This window comes from Cryptotermes secundus, unplaced genomic scaffold (genome assembly GCF_002891405.2).
Source record: "Cryptotermes secundus unplaced genomic scaffold, Csec_1.0 scaffold346, whole genome shotgun sequence".
In the NCBI taxonomy this organism is placed as follows: domain Eukaryota; kingdom Metazoa; phylum Arthropoda; class Insecta; order Blattodea; family Kalotermitidae; genus Cryptotermes; species Cryptotermes secundus.
In genome coordinates this window covers 398,963-411,855 of record NW_019727093.1, presented here as the reverse complement: position 1 = coordinate 411,855, position 12,893 = coordinate 398,963, and the positions used below count along the sequence as shown (strand labels likewise).

General features: G+C 40.3%; 1 protein-coding gene across 1 annotated transcript in view; it reads left to right on the top strand.

The window, feature by feature from the left end:
• LOC111864369 overlaps positions 1 to 12,893 on the top strand; it is a 34,719-nt gene continuing 21,826 nt past the window's right edge. The window contains exons 1-2 of the mRNA XM_023851579.2: positions 1 to 2,320; positions 12,597 to 12,780. Of these exons, the coding sequence (XP_023707347.1) occupies positions 363 to 2,320; positions 12,597 to 12,780 (2,142 nt within the window). The 5' untranslated portion in view covers positions 1 to 362. The remainder of the gene's footprint in view (positions 2,321 to 12,596; positions 12,781 to 12,893) is intronic.

Below are 12,893 nucleotides of genomic sequence, written 5' to 3'. Positions count from 1 at the left end.
CGTTCTTGTCTGTGACATGGAGTTAGTTCTGTGCTGCCTTTGCATTTGGTGTGAGAGAATAATTGGTTGGTATGAACAATGAACACTATCAACAGGATCAACAGGTTCTATTTACAACTACGCACGGGTGCTACTGCTGGAGAATGTGGATGTAGAATGTTCGCATTTCTTTGTTATGTTGAAATGTGGTATCCAGATCAGTGTAGTGCTTGTAGTGTGATCGTATAATGTGTAGAATCTTCGTGATATGAAACCACATATTTTCTTGCTGATAGATATGAAGCAGTGAAATATGAGTCATACCTTCTGCTTTGTCAGCTGTTACTCATGGCAAGGGGGCGCAGTTAATGTGAATAGAACGTATGATGGATAGGATACCACCAGTACCTACACCTAGAGTAAGTCATCTGGAGCAAAAACGTACAGCATGTAAAATGATAACAAGTGCGTCTAAGAAGCCAGTACCGCTACCACGTATGAAGATATTTAATGAATCAGATTGCAAATCTACGGAAATAAACAGTGACAATCTAGTCCTAAGTGAAAGACAGACATGTGATATTACAAATCACGTTAGTGAAAACAGTAACAGAATGCCGTATAATGAAAGAATACGATCGCAAAATTTGAAAGAAGATTGGAAAATTGAATGTGATGATGCTCAGTTGAAAGGAAAATCTGTGATAGGAAGGACAAAAACTGTTGGTGCTTCTATTGAGAAGTCTGTTCGTAATATGATTGCTAGACGTTTGACAACTAGATCAACAACTCCAAATAAGTTAAATGATTTTTCAGCGAAGAAAAGTGGCCGAAGTCAGTCTCTTCCATCAGGAGACATCTTTCAGTCGATATCTTTCATCTCACCTCTTAAAGATGCTCCACCTGAACTGGAAGTGTGCGACGATACAGTAGAAGAAGAGTGTGTGTCAACATCGGGGGCACCGCCACCAGTGTACCCTCCTCCCCCTTTACCTGATGAATCAGTATATGATGAAGTTCATTCTGTAGTCTCAAGTCATTCTAGTAGTTATGAACCATATTGTGATTTAAATATAACAGACTTTGAGACAGTTTATGAAGATATAACACAAATTAGGGAAAGTGATGGGCATGAACTTTCTGGTGCTTCACAGAAGAAAACTGAACGAAATTTTTTGGAAAACAGTGAGTCATCTGTTGACAGTCAGCACAAATTTATATCAAGATCAGACTCATGGAGTTTCTATGATGCTACTCAAGAGAAAGACATTTACCAGAATGTTGCACCTTCTGACATATCAAGTTGTAGTGGTTCTGATTCAATGATTTATAACAGACACTGCAGTAGCAAACTAAGTTGTACTGAGAGTGCTCCATCGTCACCCCAGGATGATCTGAACTGTGACAACAGTGATGGAATATCTGAAGGTGAATCCTGTTCGAATTCGCAGTTTGGTCATCAACATTCGGTAAATATATGGAATGAAATGTATGAAAATTGGGAAACTAATATTCCTCGGAGAAGGGTGGAAGGTAAACATAAAGTGTTGACTAAGTCGGTTATACTAGAATTTGACCCTCTGTATGAAACTGGTGATAGTTCTGGTGAAGCAAAGAGCAATTACACTGAAGTCTTCTTACCAGCTGACACAGGTGAGACAGATTCTCCATATGGAAGAATTAACAGAGTGGTTATACCTGAAGTGCCGGAAGAGAAGACAGGAGAGAATGAAGAATTTGTGTGTCCCCCAGTTCCCCCAAGGAGGTACGATTCCATATCAGTAGTACCTGCTGAAGAAAACTGTATAGTTGATGAGCCTGAAAATGAGGATTCATCCGAAATTGCTGCAATACCTGACAGTGATGTGGACCGTCAGGAATCATCCCAGGAGAAAGAATCAGAGTTTACAAGTGGTATTAATAATTCTAATGGAAATGTTGACGGTGTGGTGGGGAGGAATCGTAAAGCAGCATTAGTTCGCTGGGCAAGCATGAAGCGAGCTATTCAGATGATGGCAGATGGATCATCTTTCAGGAGAGCAGTAAGGGAACAACCGGCAGCAGAAGATAAACTTGGTTACCAGAACAGTCTGTTTTATGGAGGGCAAAATGAAGCATGCGCACTTGTCAGCCGCCCAAATTGGACACCTAATGCAGCTGTACAACGTAGTGGTATCCTGTACCGGGCAGCTTGTGGTAGCAAAGATTACACACCACGTCGTTGCATCTTGGCAGAAGGAAAGCTGTCATGTTTTACAGACAAGAGTGGCACAAGCATAAGTGAGGTCATTCCACTAAATAAACTTCTCAGCATTCAGTTTGTACCAGAATATAAAACTGGGTGAGTAATCATTATATAAACTGTTATAAAATGTGTGAGAATAATTTAACATATCACAATTTACATGCTTCATAATACTTAGAAAATCAATTGCTTATAGTGGATTAACTTCTGCGGTATCCTAGTTCATTTTTTACAGTAGAGTGATAAGTTATTTATATTTAACTTTTTCTCATTTTTTTTTCAACATTGTATTTACTGATACATGCCCATAGTTGTACCAGCAACAAATATAAATTTGTTAATAAGTTAGGTTAGATTATGTTTCATTTCTCTTATGTTTAATAGGCATAAATAAAGCATGTCTCGTGTCAAATTTGGTGGTAGATGATGCAATCCGCTAACAAAAGTCAAATATACATTCACCCTCTTCTTAAGGTGTTCCAAATTTTATTTAGCTAATAGAGCGTTTGAATATGTGGCAAAAGTTCAGATATTTGGGAATGACAGGTACAAATCAAAATTTGATTCATAAGAAAATTAAGAGCAGATTAAACTCAGTTAATGCTTTGCTACCATTCAGTTCAGAACCTGTCAAAAAATGTAAAATTGAAATATGGTCATGTGTTAGTGACTAGACACAGGATTCATTGTTGAATTTATTCAATGTATGAAGTTCATAGCTACAAGTAATTGCAACACTTTTACTACTCTACTCAATCTACAAATAACTACAGCATTTTCCAGGTGTTTCTATTCTGCTGTATGTACATGTATTTGTTGCCTGCTCCTTGAATTCCATGAAATTGGCCTGGTGGTCATAGCATGCTTTTATTCTCTTGCTGGCCAGATTCAAATGTTGGCATGCGTAATGATGGATATATGTAACCAGTCTGCAATGTCTGCTTCGTGGTTGATGGCAGATGGTTTCTTATTGGGGGAGCTCTGAACAGCAGGCTTCATGGTAGGTGGAGTTCCCCTCTGAACGCTCGGTTAGCTTGGGTTAAGCCCACAGTGTTTGGGCTGGATTTACTGGACATTCGATATTCACTGCTGCAAGTAATTACAACACTTCCACTGTTCTCTGCAGTCTACTGATAACTGCAGCATTCACCAAGCATTCCCATTTTGCTGTGTGTTCACATATTTGTTACTTGGTAACAGCTTCTTACAATGGCTGTACCTCTGCTTCCATGGGCATGTCCATACTGGCTGGTGACTGACTCACAACAGACTCCTACAAGTCAAAGTCAAAGTTGTGTTATGACCGACAGTCACTTAGCCAGTCTGTCTTGGTGTGAAGCCAAATCTGGGGCCCAAGACTAGATTTTCATTACTGTCAAACATTTGCGGGTTTGTTGATGTGGGGCGCCCTCTATGACAAGAGGATGAGTCTGCTGTTTATAATTGCTGCTGGTCCTAGTAGCATTCTAGGTCCAAGTCCCACGAGACTCATGACCATACTTTACTGTCTAAGACTTGAGACTCTCCCAACCTGGAGGGCCAGGCACCTATATTTATATTCCCCAGGAACAGGGTGGCCCAATCATACCCACAGGCACTGGGTTCCCTTTCTTTGCCTCCTATGACTATCAGGGCTACGGTCGAGCTATTCGAACCCTTCTCCACAGGCAGTCACTTTGACTGGTGTTCTCATTAAATAGCCTGGGCACAGACCACATAGAGAACACTGATGCCAGCGAGTTCCTCTGCTGTGTGTCATATTAAGCAGGCTGTTTCAGAGTGATGGCCTGCATGTTTGTTGACACTGGAGCTTGTTTGCTAGCCATTGACCATCAATAGTCACTTCTTCTGGCTCTGCTGTTCTGGCTCTCAGGCATTATGTTACAACATTCAAAACTATAATTTGCATGTAGTTTTGTATCTCACATTAAGGGAAGAACATAGACTAAGAAGAATTTTGGATCAGAGTGCTGAGGAGAATATTTTGACTGAAGAGAGATGAAGTGATAGGAGGTTGGAAAAAAATTGTATAACAAGGAGCTTCATAACTTGTACCATTCACCGAACATAATTAGAATGATCAATTCAAGGAGGATTAGGTGGACAGGACATGTAGTATATGGAAGAGAAGAGGAATGCATATAGAGTTTTAGTGGGAAATCCAGAAGCAAAGAGACCACCTGGAAGACCTAGACAGACATGGGAAGATAATATTAAAATTGTTAGGGAACTAGGATGGGGTGGTATGGACTGGATTCATCTGGCTCAGGATAGGGACTAGTGGCAAAATCTTGTGAACACAGTAATGAACCTTCAGGTTCCATAAGATGTTGTGAAATTCTTCAGTTGGGCAGCTGGTGGCTTCTCAGGAAGGACTGAGCTCCACGGAGTTAGTTAATTTAGTTAGTTAGTTAGTTAGTTCCAAATTGTAATTAATTGTGTTTGTTTAATGAAGAAGGCCCGTTTATTGGAAGGACAAGGAAGCACTTTAAATCATTACACCAGTTTCTGAGAATGTTACTCTGTGCCTGCTGGACATGAATCAGTTACCTCATATTACTATTTTGTAACTAATTATTTTTCATATTTCAATCTGTTTAATGAACATTATGAAACGTTATTAGTTGCTTGATTTGCTAGTAGTAACAATTTATTATCAGCATAATTTTGTATCCTAGTGGTAAGGCAAAGCTAAGGCTATCCCTGTAACAGGCCATGGAGGCCCATAGGGTTGTGAGATGTTGAGGGTCCCACATTATCTAGACAATCAGCTCACAGATGGCAGTGAGGTTATCAGCCTTATGTTCTGGCCACACTTTACCCCCAGGAAGATTCCTGGTACTCATTTCTCTTAGAGGCTGAGTCGACCCTAGGGCCATAGTGCAGCTGGAAGGATTAGGTAAATGAAAAATCCACCTCATCGGGTGGATTGTAGCATAGTGCCTCAACCAAGTACACCACCACTTGCCCCAATCCTAGGGGTACTGATACCACAATTCATAACTTTTGAATTGCTGGCCTAAATGCAAATCAGAGGCAAGTAAAAAGAGCAGAAGTATATAAGTTAATGTAATTGAGTTCACAATGCAAAGTTTTCAGAACAGGCATGTGATTCAGTTTGAACATTGTGTCATATTTGAGACTTGGAAATTTATGCAGATACATTTAAAAGTGGGTAAATTTAGTGGCAAAATTCTGCATTTGTCAATAAATTTAATGTGAAGAAAACAGTTGAGTAGGATATGAGGCATGTGTTTATGGTTTTTGTGGTTTTCATGAGTCATTCAGTTTCACATGTGGGATAGTTCATTCAACTAGACTTTGAACTCATTCTTCTTCAACATTTGTGACTCATACTTCTCAGATTTGACATTGCATAACCTTTACATTTGATAGAGCATCTCAGCTTGTTCCATGACAACTGTTCTTGCAAAAGCAGTTGATGCCCATTTGGCTGATCAAGGAATTCAGAGAATCAATCTGAATATTCATCTCTGTCATCATAAAAACTCCCCTCTGGCCCATGTGCAAAGCATTATCAGTTCTTATAATTAAAATCCTGTAAGAATTTTTGAAACAGTCATACTCCAAATTTGATGTACTAATCTTGACAGTATTTTGTTTTCGTGAATATTGAAAATTTCCTGTTTAGTCATTTTTAAAACACAAGTTTCAAAATATTCTGCCTTCCTGTATGAGAATTGAAGACTTTTTTTTATGAAGAATGCCGTCTTCTGGGATGTGGCGCCGTGTAGATATTTTGTTAACCGACGTTTCGGAGGAACGTATCGCCTCCATCTTCAGGGTTAAGAAATCCGCGAGCGATGAACCAGCGCCAGCAGGTGTCTGTTCATCGCTGGCTCATCACTCACGGATTTCTTATACTCAGAAGTTGGAGGAGATACTTTCCTCCGAAACGTCGGTCAACAAAATATCTACGCGGCGCCACATGCCAGAAGACGGCGTTCTTCATAGTCACGCTGTAAAAACCTTAAATCTTACATCGTGAAGATAATTATTTGTGAGGAATGAAACTCGTATTATTTTCAAATTATTTGGGGCTTTTGTCCGTAGCTTGACCTTGAATATTGTCACTGGTGCCCCATTTGCTCACGTACCGGCAAGGCATAGAGAGTGGTGAAAGGTTTTATGTAAGGTGTTTTTTTTACTGAGACTTAGTTGGTTTAATCCTTGTTGCAGTAAAAGTTGTGGACCTCCTCTGTGGTCTTCTGGCTACAGATCCTGAGGTCCCGGGTTAAATTCCCGGAGCTGCCAGATTTTATGAGTAGTGGGTCTGGAACGGGGTTCGCTCAGCCGCGTGAGGATAATTGAGGAGCTATTTCAAGTAAATAGCGGCTCCGGTCTAGAAAACAGAGATTAACGGCCGTGGGGATCTGTTGCGCTGACCACGCGACACCCTCTATCCGCTAACGTTGGCACCAACTTCGCCGGCAAGCGGCGGTTGCTCGGTCGGTATAGTTTGCTTACGGACTTAAACCACGTATATTTTATTTTTTGCAGTAGAAGTTGTGATATCGGGATAAAATATTTTTGATATTAAACAAATTCGCTTAGTGGGGGGTGGAGTCCAACTGGGTCCACTCGGCACGGCGGCCACTGATTGTCCTATTGTACTTGTCCCGGGTGATTATGATGATGGAGAATTTGGTGGAATGAAGATTGGCAGGGGAAACCGAAGTAGTCGGAGAAAACCCACCCCAGCGCCACATTGTCCACCAAAAATCCCACTTGGCCAGACCCGGGATCGAACCCGGGCCGCCGAGGTGGAAAGCCAGCGACTAACCGCTTGAGCTGTGGCGCCGCCTTTCCCGATATTAGAATGTTATCTTAATGTACTTAGCAACCTTGCAGACAGACCTAGCCATTTAATTTGTGTCTCAATTCTTGTTGTTTTAGGAAAATAATGTAGAATGTGTTCAAATACAGGAATAGAATATTTAGACTTCACTGGTTAAACCACAGAGAACTGTTAAGAAATGATGTTCGGCCACATTGAAATATTCTGCAAGTAACTTCACCAATTTTTGTTATTATTTATTGATGCTACCAGTATTTCAGTCTATATAGCGTAGGTGATAGGATGATTAATAAATACAGAATAGTTGATGGAGTTAGAATTGGTAGGGGAAACTGAAGTATATGAAGAAACCTGATCTGGTTCCATTTTGTTCTCCATAAATCCCACGTTACCTGAATTGGGATCAACCCAGACCACAGTGTTTAGTAACTGGTCATTGTATTGTAAAAAAATAGTGTAAATTATATGTTTATTGGATTTTAATGCATTTGGACTGAGGAGGAACATGCTGTTTTTATCCGGAGTATGAGTTTCTCTCTCTCTCAGATGCTGCTTCTTAGAAAAGAGGGATTGATTAATCTCAGTCACTGGACAACTACTGTCAGATATACCCAGCTCTTTCAACATATAGGACTAGGCTATAGCTGGGTAAATCTGACAGCAGTTGTCCAGTGATTGAGAATAGCTCTTTCTCAGGGGCCCAACTGAGTAGGTGTCCTCCTTTCTGACCTGAAGACGAAAACAGATCCAGTTTTCGAAACGTCCTGTCCTCTATTACCTAAAATTCTGGACAATGGAAAAAATCCAAAACCCCAGTAATTCTGTGTCATCCACCATCATCAGAACCCATTTAGAATTAAATATAAGGTATTAAATTTTGAATTTCAAATTTTATAATAGTATTTTTTTTTTACTTTTGTTTGCTTACAACCCTCAACTAAATGACGTGTTCAATTTTGAACAAACTTATACAGTATTCACTAATGGCCTCTGTTAACTTGCCTGTGACACCTGCATGATTTTTTGCCTCCATATATGCCTTAATCAGACCGCCTCTGTGGTCTAGTGGTCAGAGTTCCTGCCTACAGATCCAGAGGTCCCGGGTTCGATTCCCGGCGCTACCAGATTTTCTGAGAAGTAGTGGGTCTGGAACGGGGTCCACTCAGCCTCGTGAGGATAATTGAGGAGCTAATTGAGTGGAAAAGTAGCGTCTCCGGTCTAGAAAACCGAGATTAATGGCCATGGGGATTTGTTGCGCCGACCACGCGACATCCTATATCCCCTAAAGTTGGCACTAACTTCGCCGAAAGGCGGTCGCTCGGTCAGTATAGTTCACTTGCGGACTAAAGCCACGGAGTTTGTTTTATGTGCCTTCCTCTTCTGACTGGTTTCTTCTTTGTGTGTTTTTCAACTACATTTTTGTGTGTTTCTTGTTTCCTAATTTATGCTTCTTGAATTAAAATTGAACTTCATTAAAATGAGGTTAAGTGAATGAACATAGGAATTCTGTAGATCATGCATAAGGAGTAGTCATTGTTTTATTCGTGGGATTTACCCAGTTTGCTGGTAAACAAAAATGGACTCTGCGGGCAGATTACTGCCAAGCCCAGTACTAATGGCCATCATGTGGCAACTTGGTCTGCAGCTGCTTTACTGCTATTCTGAAGTGTCCATTAAAGAGCTATGATAGATATCTGCATGTGATTAGAGTCTTCTTAGAAATGAAATCTTTTAAATTGCTTATCATTATTCGTTATGTATACACTGATGCATGAATTTGTTGCTCTTCTGATCTGGGCCCATAATGATCAGTATGTCGGAAAGCAAAATATGGAGTAGGGTTTCCCAGTGTAAATTTACCAAGCCTTTATTGACAGAGAGGTGTGGTGGTTAGCACACCTGCTTTATATTTGGTTCACCAGATTAAATCTTAGCTGGGAGACCAGCTCAAGACTGGTTCTTAATTTCCTCAGTTCCTCAAGGCATGATGTTTTGAGTTACTTAACAATAGATTATGATTTATTCTTTCATAATATTTGCAACTCAGCATTCATTATCAGCCTGTCATTTCTCGTTCAGTTTTAAGTATCACAAAGTTGAAGGCGTATGGGGGTATGAATGTATAGGCCCACATTTTCTTGACCTTGGCACTAGTTGGAGGTGAGTGGTCAGCTTCACGCCCCTGCCGCTTTACCCCTGGGGAAAGATCCCCTGGTACCCATTTGGTGGAGGTTGGGTGGACCCCAGAGCCAGTCTGGATGACTTTGAGAAGAGAAAATTGTTGACCCCACCGGGACTTGAACCCCGACCCCTCTGTTGTCCAACCTGTAGCCTGTCGCTATACCACCTGCACTATAGTTTACATTTACATTTATTCACATTCCATAAAATCCATACAAGTTTGAAATAACCAATAGATATAGAAATCGTCCAGAAATATAAACTCATCTTGCTTAGAAATCAAGCAGTTGTCAAAATAACAAGTTTGTAGTATACAAGATTTAAGTCACATCTAAAAATTTATCTTGAAAATAATAAGTAAGACATTGACAATTTTGAGATAAAAAATTCAGTCAAAATATTATTTACTAATCATGCTTATACAATATGACAGTTGTTTAAGAACCAGTTTTATAATATAAGACAAGTTTGAAAGTTGAATATAATTAGTCATATTACAGTAACCAATTTACAATATAAGATAAAGGTAATGAAGAATACAAATAATACGGTATAATCAGATAAGATCTGTTATAACAGATAATTGAAGTCATTTACAAAAAAGCTTTAGTCAACTAACATGTTGGTTAAAATTTCAATATAATATAATTATGCAAGCATTATCTCATAAAAAGCTCTTCCAATGTATAAACAGAACTAAAATACAAAAATACCTTTAAATTGCCCTTAAACCTTTCTATATCATTAGAAATTTCCTTAAGTGTATCAGGAAGTGCATTGTATATTTATACAGGGTGGGGCGCAGAAACTTCCTTTTTGTGAAGACGCATTGTGAAGGGAGGGGAGGTCGCAGAAAAGTGGGGATAGGCTCGGCGAACGCAGCAGTCGTGGAAGTTTCTGTCTAATAATACCCCTCAGTAGGAAACATGAGGTGGACGAGTGAGCAGCGTGCGTTTGCTGTCGAAGCCTATTTTTCGAACGACCATTCCTACGTGGTGGTGCAGCGTGCGTTCCGTACTCACTTCAGAATTAAGCCCAGAGGTCCGGTTCCTGACCAGAAATCGATTGTTTTGTGGGTAGAGAACTTTAGGACAACTGGGAGTGTGGTGAAAAAATCATCAGATGACAACGGACCATTACGACGCCAGAAAATGTGAGGGCAGTTCGACAGTCGATTTTGAGATCTCCAAAAACACTCCGCTCGCAAATATGCAGTCACCTCCTAGACATATGCAATCGTTTAATGCACTGAATTCTTCACAAACATCTTAATTTCCATCCCTATAAAATGGTTCTTGTGCAAGAATTGTCACCATGTGATTTCCAGAACCGAATAACAGCGTGCGAAACGTTATTGGAAACTTTACCCCCTGATGCACATGTTTTCTTTAGTGATGAGGCACATTTTCACCTATCTGAATATGTCAACAAGCAGAATATGCACTATTGGAGTAGTAACAATCCCAGAGAGCTCCATGAGAGGCCACTTCACAGGATAAAGTGACAGTATGGTGTGCGTTGTTGAGAGTTGGAGTTATTGGTCCTTACTTTTTTGGNGCGAACGCAGCAGTCGCGGAAGTTTCTGTCTAATAATACCCCTCAGTAGGAAACATGAGGTGGATGAGTGAGCAGCGTGCGTTTGCTGTCGAAGCCTATTTTTCGAACGACCATTCCTACGTGGTGGTGCAGCGTGCGTTCCGTACTCACTTCAGAATTAAGCCCAGAGGTCCGGTTCCTGACCAGAAATCGATTGTTTTGTGGGTAGAGAACTTTAGGACAACTGGGAGTGTGGTGAAAAAATCATCAGATGACAACGGACCATTACGACGCCAGAAAATGTGAGGGCAGTTCGACAGTCGATTTTGAGATCTCCAAAAACACTCCGCTCGCAAATATGCAGTCACCTCCTAGACATATGCAATCGTTTAATGCACTGAATTCTTCACAAACATCTTAATTTCCATCCCTATAAAATGGTTCTTGTGCAAGAATTGTCACCATGTGATTTCCAGAACCGAATAACAGCGTGCGAAACGTTATTGGAAACTTTACCCCCTGATGCACATGTTTTCTTTAGTGATGAGGCACATTTTCACCTATCTGAATATGTCAACAAGCAGAATATGCACTATTGGAGTAGTAACAATCCCAGAGAGCTCCATGAGAGGCCACTTCACAGGATAAAGTGACAGTATGGTGTGCGTTGTTGAGAGTTGGAGTTATTGGTCCTTACTTTTTTGGAGAAGACAATCATGCAGTTACTGTCAATTCACAGCGGTATGTGGACATGATTAAAAACTTTTTCGAACCAGCTTTTGAAGAAATGCATCTAGGAAATGTCTGGTTCCAACAGGATGGTGCCACGGCCCTCACAGCCCNGGAGGTCGCAGAAAAGTGGGGATAGGCTCGGCGAACGCAGCAGTCGCGGAAGTTTCTGTCTAATAATACCCCTCAGTAGGAAACATGAGGTGGACGAGTGAGCAGCGTGCGTTTGCTGTCGAAGCCTATTTTTCGAACGACCATTCCTACGTGGTGGTGCAGCGTGCGTTCCGTACTCACTTCAGAATTAAGCCCAGAGGTCCGGTTCCTGACCAGAAATCGATTGTTTTGTGTGTAGAGAACTTTAGGACAACTGGGAGTGTGGTGAAAAAATCATCAGATGACAACGGACCATTACGACGCCAGAAAATGTGAGGGCAGTTCGACAGTCGATTTTGAGATCTCCAAAACTCTCCGCTCGCAAACATGCAGTCACCTCCTAGACATATCCAATCGTTTAATGCGCTGAATTCTAAAGGAAGTTTCTGCGCCCCCACCCTGTATTTGTATATTTGTTAATTTATAGATGCTAATAATAATTCTGTCTATATAATATTGAATGACTGGATGGTAGAGAATAATGAATTATAAAGGATGTGGAAGCAGAAAGCCATGACCCAGTTTGTTGTGTTATCCCATCATTTGTCTGCAGGGACTGAGGGATCATTAACTAAATAAGTTGGACAATGGGTGGTTCCTGAAGAAGGACTCAGCCTTGTGTTATTAGTTAACTAAATAAACTAAGGATCATGATATTTGAGGACATGATTTCTCATATGAATACACAAATTAGTATACCTGTATTAAAGAAAAGAAATCTTGTCTAGCTGATGCATTTCATAGAACTCATAAATAAACTATCTACCTAACCTAATGTAACCAGAGTAATGTAATTTTTGCTTCCCTCATAAAACCTCTGAGGTGCTGGAGAAATTTCATTTCACTATATTCAGTGAGTTTGTCTCTTTGTTGTGTTACTCTTTTTCTTTCATTCTTTATTTCTGTTCCAACCGATTGTCACTCTTAACAGTTTTTTTGTTTTACTTTAATCAGTTTGGATGGTGAAGACTTGCACTTCTTCGAGCTGAACTTGGCATGGAAGAGTAATTATTTGTTTGGGGTCTCTGGTCCAACAGAACGACGAATCTGGATGCAGAAAATCTTGGAAAGCCTCACAACAGCTTTGCCCGTTCGCCTCTTGACAGAATACAAAAGAGCTGGCTGGTGCTACATAAAGGTATAGTGTAATAACCATTATTAAAATAATTGTTCATAGTAATGTTACTGATACCTTATTCAGTGGAAAGAAAAGTGTACTGCTCTTAAGGAAACTAGCATTGCAGCATATAG